This window comes from Penaeus japonicus, unplaced genomic scaffold (genome assembly GCF_977035675.1).
Source record: "Penaeus japonicus unplaced genomic scaffold, GWHDUDI00000001_assembly GWHDUDI00000027, whole genome shotgun sequence".
NCBI classification, from domain to species: domain Eukaryota; kingdom Metazoa; phylum Arthropoda; class Malacostraca; order Decapoda; family Penaeidae; genus Penaeus; species Penaeus japonicus.
In genome coordinates this window covers 29,028,626-29,036,125 of record NW_028234429.1, presented here as the reverse complement: position 1 = coordinate 29,036,125, position 7,500 = coordinate 29,028,626, and the positions used below count along the sequence as shown (strand labels likewise).

General features: G+C 37.4%; 3 protein-coding genes across 3 annotated transcripts in view; 2 read left to right on the top strand and 1 right to left on the bottom strand.

The window, feature by feature from the left end:
• Positions 1 to 673, top strand: part of LOC122243934 (uncharacterized) — a 19,742-nt gene extending 19,069 nt beyond the window's left edge. Inside the window, exon 10 of the mRNA XM_043001696.2 lies at positions 1 to 673. This exon is cut by the window's left edge and continues 181 nt beyond it. The gene's annotated coding sequence lies outside the window, so the exon portion shown is untranslated.
• Positions 674 to 724: 51 nt separating this feature from the next.
• On the bottom strand, positions 725 to 4,851 carry Tapdelta (Translocon-associated protein delta). Its single transcript, XM_043001706.2, has 6 exons — positions 4,757 to 4,851; positions 2,352 to 2,470; positions 2,092 to 2,166; positions 1,835 to 1,924; positions 1,536 to 1,601; positions 725 to 1,121 (listed from the first exon to the last, which is right to left on the bottom strand). The coding sequence occupies exons 1-6, from the start codon at positions 4,803 to 4,805 to the stop codon at positions 1,017 to 1,019; spliced, it is 504 nt and encodes a 167-aa protein (XP_042857640.1). The 5' UTR covers positions 4,806 to 4,851; the 3' UTR covers positions 725 to 1,016.
• Positions 4,852 to 5,380: 529 nt separating this feature from the next.
• The window catches only part of Vps50 (vacuolar protein sorting 50), a 26,785-nt gene continuing 24,665 nt past the window's right edge, over positions 5,381 to 7,500 (top strand). Inside the window, exons 1-2 of the mRNA XM_043001672.2 lie at positions 5,381 to 7,068; positions 7,422 to 7,500. The exon at positions 7,422 to 7,500 is cut by the window's right edge and continues 160 nt beyond it. Of these exons, the coding sequence (XP_042857606.2) occupies positions 5,484 to 7,068; positions 7,422 to 7,500 (1,664 nt within the window). The 5' untranslated portion in view covers positions 5,381 to 5,483. The remainder of the gene's footprint in view (positions 7,069 to 7,421) is intronic.

Sequence of the window (7,500 nt, the reverse complement as noted above, 5' to 3'; positions counted from 1 at the left end):
TCACACCGCCGACAGGAAGGTGATATTGTTTACAGACATCTATTTTTTTTAAATGGTTTACTTTTTGGGCATGATGTGCCGGATCCGTCCAATAGGTACAATTTCTCTTTATTGGGATTTTGGGGTAGGATGAACATCTTTTGAAGGTTTACAGATAAAAGGTACCTCATCACCTTCACAAACTAAGTCAAACTCTCTTTGGGAAATTTCTTTGTTTTAGCATTAATCAATATTAAAGTCTCAACTCCTTGATTATAAAAAAAAAAATGTTCATAAACTCTTTTCATGTGGAAAGTGTTATGTATTGATATTAAATCAGTCAGCTAGTGATATAGGCAAAACCGTTTAGACCAATCTTAAACAGTAATAATTTCAGGCAAAAGAAAAAAGGGAAAATAACAAATTGTGGGTAGTGAATGAGAAATCTAGGCCTCCATATTCTACATTATATAAATTAGCTAATTCTAAAGCAAAGGATAACCATATCTATTTTGTTTAATGTGGTTTGGTTGCAGATCTTAGTGAATTAAAAGATATAGACCACCAGATACTTGAGCTGCTTTACAATTAATGATCTGCATATTTTCCAATCCTGGTGAAAAATTACCATGAGACTTGCTTGCTAGCTTGCTATGTTAATCAGTCCTGTATTTTCATTAGATCTAAAAAAAAAAAAAAAGGATTCAACACCTATTCAAAAGAAAGGGCAAATAAAAGTCTTGGATTACCACTTTTTCCATATTTTATAACAAAATGATTTCCAAATACGTTTGAAAAATTTACAACATTACTCTTTAACCTCTCACACCATACTGGTTCTCATACGTACATCCAAAAGTTGTACACGAAACACAAAACCATACACACATTTTGTTAATATCACCAAAGGCATAATGCAATGAGGAACTTTGCTACTGAAACCTCCTGCACTATAAATGTATCTGCATGATTGCCTTTTAAAGCACGCACATACATCACTTCGCTGATATCGGAGCTAAGGATCCCCTATGGAGGAACTATGCTACGAGCTTCGCCTTAAGCGTGAATGCATAGTAGTAGATGAGGATGGCGAAGATGATGGCCATGGTCTCGGACTGTACCCAGGGACCCTTGTATGCACCCTGGAAATAAAGAAAATAAGTGTTTATACGTCTTATCTATTGGTATATATGTTATTTCCTATTGTGCTGACTATGTGGGAGGTCATATCTGAAGAACAGAAGATAATTTACAAAAAAAGGGGGAAAAAAAGGAAGAGTATGACAAACCAAGTCCTACAGAAAGATAAAAGGGAATGATGATAAATCAAGGGGTCGCTTTGCTATTTGTAAAAATATTACTATCTCTATAAATCTGCACGTTTCCGAGAATCAACATTGCAACTGTGAGCAAACAGAATGAAAAGCCAGATATTAATTCACCTAAATGTTCAAACCTTAATTCAATTCAATACTGAACATGTGCATAGTGCTCCACTAGTTGTTCTACAACTTATCACTTTATCTAAAAACGCAAAAGACGGATTGGTTACTTACTGGATGATACAGGTTGATGGTGGCAATGGGTGTGACGGAGGCAACGTCCTCATTACCGCGCTGAGCCTGTGAAGAAAGAGGAATTCTAGAATAAGTCCTCGGTAAAAAAAGATTTATCCCAATTAACTACATCTAACATATTAAGTAATAGATATATAATACCAACAACATAAAAAAAGCAAAACTAATAATATAAACATGAAAATAAAAAGTATCTAAAATACTAATAAATGGAAAGGACTTCATTTCTCAGAGCCAACAAACACTGTAATCAAACCATTATCTATGGCTCAATTTACCTTTCTGAGAGCAGCATATCCCTGTTCATCATAGAGCTTAATGGGGTGATCTCCAGAGGCTGCTGCAGATACATCCTCAATCCAGCTGACCTGCAAGTATTTTTTACTTTTTTTTAACAGTGTAGGTCACTAAGCAATGGATAAGATTGTATAAAATAATTACATCAGTAATAATATTATGAATCATAGCCACTTTTAATACTCAATGGCAGGTTAACATACGGTGACAAAAGATGAAAAAATCCTGATATACTTACACCATACTTCAGACCGTCAACAGAGCGTGCAACACCAACAATGCCATCAGCAGTTTCTGCATACAGAGAAACATCCTGAAATGAGAAAAGACAGTTTAAAATAAATGTGGAAAGTACATTGATAAAAATAACATTAGCAGCATGAAGTACTGTTAATATACATCTCAGCATCAAACAAAAGGTTCTATTCACACTCCTCTACACACAAATATACACATGCTGCACAAATAAATCGTCAGATCACTAAAGCGCACACATACCTTGGCACCATTGGAGCAGGACAGGGTGAAGTCAGCAATGTAGGCAATCTTGGTGACAATGGTTGCATCTCTGGATGTGAAGCCAATTGCCTCAACCTGTGCTCCTTCACAGGTCTCGCCTACAAGACAGAGATCGATACAAAATGAAAATCACTATAGACAAAGGTAAAATTACCAAATCATCCAAATTTGAACCAGTTTAATGGGATATACAGCTTTTGCATAGTATAATTTTGATATTGTTTTGATAAATCTGGCACATTCTGCAAATCACCACAGGAATAAGCTAGCTTAAATACATCATAAGGGAGACCATCATTCCAAGAACAAAAATTTAGGTTCCAAAAAGTGACACCAACAATGATATCTAGTATCTATGAATTGTTTGCGATTTGCACCGATCATTTTGACTTGGGACTCGCTTCATTTGGAAACAGACAGCAAAGAAATCCAAAATTGTGCTCGTAATATCTAGTGTTTAATGGTGTACTAAGTGACCAACTGCACAACTCAAAGTAACATTTAAGAGTTTTCTAGTGCCAAAATTTTGTCCATAAAGCCAGCAAAAAAAGGCAAAAATGAGCAATTTCCTACATTCAGTTTAGCATGAAACTTGGTACTACAATAGTCACTTAGATTGAAATAAATCTAGTATATACAAATATATAAATGAAGAAACTAACACAGGTGGCCAAAGGCTAACCGTTGACTGTGGAGCTTAAGGCAGGATCACAGGGGAGTTGTGGGCCTGTGCTAGGGGACAAGACAGCATTTTGTAGATAATGAAAGTCAGGACAAAAACTCCATTAAAAATTACAAAAGAAAAGGCACATTAATAGTTGACTGTGATAAGCAATAGTTGGAAGAGCTATGACTGGCTGCAGGAGAAGAGTTTCAAACATCTCAAAGTCAACCATAAGCTTTACTTTGTTATCCCTTGGAACAGGGATATATTATATATATATATATTATATATATATATATATATATACATTACTGAACAATGAAAACCCCTTTATAGAGCTTACCTATACCATACCCATTATTATAATGAATTACGATATTAGTTAAAGCTAGCCTAATATAATAATGATACTAACAGTAATTAGATCCATCACCCTTATCTTAAACCATCTCAAATGTAAACAAGTGTGAGCTTCCCAGGAAGGTCACAGATGGCACAGCATACTCCTAATAGTGTCAAGTTAAATATCCCCTTATTATATATAATACATTTATTATAACTCATGTTTTAAGTAGCTCTATATATTCTTTAAATTTCTCACCTTTCTGCTTAAGAAATTCTATAAGATCATGTTATACATGTGTTGAATCTCACTCATCTAACGTAAATTTACCATATTTTCTCATAAATACGCCCATCATGGATACAAGGACTACCTGAACATTGAAGGAAATACTGAAATTAAACTTTACCCGTATGAACATGTCATCCTTTTGAAGGACTGTTTATACAATGATCCTTAGTCTACAGGCGTTGGGTTAGAACGGATAGAACTTTACCTAAGGTTTTTCCATTTTCCCTACAGACTGTCACTATTTAATCCTATTTCCTCCCTCTGTATCTCCTGGTTCACTACAGGTCCTCCTAAGACTGGAGGAGGAAGGGTAGGGGTGGGACAGATGCGGCTGACTATTAGAATTTTAGGAAGAATAATTTTTGAAGAGGAGGTGCTGTGCCATGCATTAGCAGTCTGCCATAAGACAAATTGCCAAGGAGATCCACAAGCTCCATCATGATAGAATATATACGATGAAGGTTTATTAATCGTTTCCAGAGTGGTGTGTGGAAGCCCTGTAATGGCCAATAAAGGATATGCAAACATGATAAAATTATAATGTCAAAAAAGTCTTCCTAGTTAAAGGTCTGACTTGTGTATAATAAGAAAAGGGAAACAAGTAATACAGGATCAAAATAATTGTAAAACATTAAGTATAATCGGAAACCTTTCTATTCCCTCTCTGACAATGTTAACCAATAATTACTACAGTTAAAACTTCATTAACGCACTATTTTTCTTCTTTTGTTGGACTGATAACCGGAAAGAAAACAAAACTTGACTCGATTTTACACCTAAATGTATCAAAGCTGTTCCGAGGGGAAGCCAGATGTCACGAATCCAAATAACACCGGTTTCTAAGTTTAGTTCGATATCATCACCTTATTTGCCCTATAATGCTTAGCGAAACACCTTACTAACAATTGGATATTCCAAAGCAATTGATAATATATGAACAGCATTAATCAAAAGAACCCAAACATAATGTAAACATAAACATCTTCCAAAACCAGCAACATTTAAACTACTTTTAATACCAAATCACTACTTTCACAAATCCTGAATAATTCTAAATACTCTAAATAATATTATACAATATCTTACCTGCAGCAACAGCCACTACGGCAGCCAAAATCAGAGCCAAAACCTTCATCTTGGAGAAATTCGAAGCGAGTGCCACCTTCCCTTCACCGGCGTCTGACAGCGACTGGCTGGAACTCACTCCTGTATCTCGATGTCGTTTTAAAATTCAATGTCGATTTTGCTAATTTCGTTTTATGTTGGTTCTTTTGTCGATCTGTTTCGTATGTTGTATTTTTTGGAATTTATGTAGCTGTTTATTTGTGGTCGAAAAATTGTTTTTTATTGATTTTCACAAGGGAAGGGGTATGTTGTTGGAACGCGTTGTCAGGACACGTGTTGGAAGAAATTGGAAATGTCAGAGCAGCGGGAGTCAGAAATGTTGGTTCTATTCTGGCGTTTTGAAAGATATTCTAAAATTATTATATAGGCTATAATTTGATATCTACAACTTTAGAATATGGATAAATTACTATTTTTAGTTAGATGTATCAATATGATTGAGCGATAAAAGTTTTAAGAAAGTATATATTCCATCTAAGTTTTAAAAATTTACAACATATATCTCCAACAAATAATGTATCAATGAAAGACACAAAATAAAATATGATACAAGAAGTAGGAAAAAAACATGAAATTATCCCGACACTTTGGCATTTGTTTACCCTCATCAGCTGTTCAATTCTAGTTGTCAAAACCAGCCGAATTTCTTTCCCTCTGAAAAGGCCTCAAAACCCATGAAAAAATCACCATGGACATCAAAGAAAAGTTCAAATCTTTCATGGACAAGCAGAAGATCAGCCTGAAGACGCCCTCATCGCAAGTACAATTAGGAGAGAGCGTAAAATCGGATGACTTCGAGGGGAGAATGGCTGTGACGGGGGATTTATACAGGAAATCGAGTCTCCTGAATGATCACATACTAACACCCGAGGCAGAGAAAGCCGTGATAGATAGTATCGAGGGCCTTTATTTCGACAGTGGGGACGTCGACGTGGGTGAACACGAGCTCAAGAAATTCCCCCAAGATGTTGACATTCATGTGATTAACGGCATGAGGTCGAGGCTTAGGAAGCAACATGCCATAGTCTCTCGAAGGGTGTCCGACCTTATCATGCAGAAGCAGGGCCAGTGCAGTGAGGAGATGGAGATGGTCGTGGAGCTGCAGAAGGAGATTTACAAGGAGATTGGCCTATGTGTCGAGGGCCGCAGGAAGCTGGCCCAGGGAAGGAGTCAGTTCACATCAGCGAGTTTGGGGATTTTGGCCAACTATAGCAAGCGGCAGAAGATTGCCAGCGTCATCCGATCTCTCAGGACAATCCGCACATTGCAGATGACAGATGTGCAGTTGCAGAATCTGTTGAAAGCAGAGGATTACCCTGGGGCTATTCAGTTGCTGCTTGAGTGCCAGAAAGCAGCAGCAACTTTTAAGCATTTTACCTGTATCTCAGAACTTAGCACCAAGTTGCAGGATACTCTTGAGGGTGCAGAAGAGCAGTTGGATGTTGCCTTAGCCAAAGTAGCTGCTAACTTCAATGCATCTAATTATGAGAAATTGCAAATTGCATATGGTCTCTTAGGGAAAACACAGACACTCATGGACCAGTTGCACATGCACCTCACATCTCACATCCACAATTCAGCCTTCACAATTGTCCTTGGATATGTTGAGTTGTATAATAGTGTTAATGGAGCAAATGGCAGTATTTCAGGCTCTTCCTTTTCAAAGATGCAATATTCAGAGCTATGCAAATATGTGAATGAGGAGAGCTTCCTCCCTTGTCTCATGGACCTGAGTAAATCCATGTGGAATGTCCTGAAGAGCTACCGCAACATTATTTTGTGGCATGAGGAGAATGAGAAGTGCTCCCAGGAGGAAGTGAGTAACGAAACTCAAGATGCTGAGGAAGCTGCAACGTCCAGACGCTACACAAAGCAAAAGCTGGAGCATGGATTGTACAGAATATGGCAAGACGTACAGGCAAAAGTCCGAACATTCATCCTGGCATCCGACCTCTGCCACTTCAAATTCGACGACTTCCTGAGAATATTGGACGTAATCAACAAGCTCATTGATGTTGGCGAATGTTTCTGTGGCAGCAAATCAGAAACGCTTAGGGAATCGATCAAGAAGCAATCAATAAACTATTTCCGCACACATCACAGAGCGAGAATGGAGGAATTGCACATGTTTCTGGAGAACGAGGGGTGGGAAGCTTGTCCGGTGAAGTCAACATTTTCCATATATCAGCTTATGGAGTTCAGATTCCTCAAGGGAAGGGACCTGAGCTTCACTAAAATGTCCACACCAAGTTCTTCACCAATTAAAAAGTCAGGTTAGTGAAATTAACTCATTTACAGCAGTCCTCTAGTTTCTGTTTATAATGCTCAAGCCGATAATACTGGCAGTCCATTGAATCATTTGCAGTGTTGTCAGAATTATTTCAAAATTCAAGAATGTTAGTTTATGACATAAGGTATTTGAAAATCTTAGGATAAACAGAACTACAATGAACAGTATATATATGCAAGCTTTCCCAACATCAGAGGTCAATATCTTAATGCTTTCATCAGCTCTTACTCTTCATATCATTCTACAATGTATAAAAAAAAAAAGTAATCCAGAATGTTCACTATGGATATGGGAAATATGGCCGAACTAACAGAATCACTTGGTTCCCCCTGACAGGTAGTAGTTCAGACAAGAGGGACCTGTTTGACCTCTTCAACAGCGACAGCTCACCTTTCGACATTGCCACAGAGGAGAC

Bases quoted from the DNA above. Each gene is read 5' to 3' on its own strand.
- Tapdelta (XM_043001706.2), bottom strand. From the start codon at position 4,805: ATGAAGGTTTTGGCTCTGATTTTGGCTGCCGTAGTGGCTGTTGCTGCA. The intron at 2,167-2,351 runs GTATGTGTGCGC...TTCTCATTTCAG, and splicing joins CCTGCTCCAATGGTGCCAAG to GATGTTTCTCTGTATGCAGA. The intron at 1,925-2,091 runs GTAAGTATATCA...AAATACTTGCAG, and splicing joins TTGACGGTCTGAAGTATGGT to GTCAGCTGGATTGAGGATGT.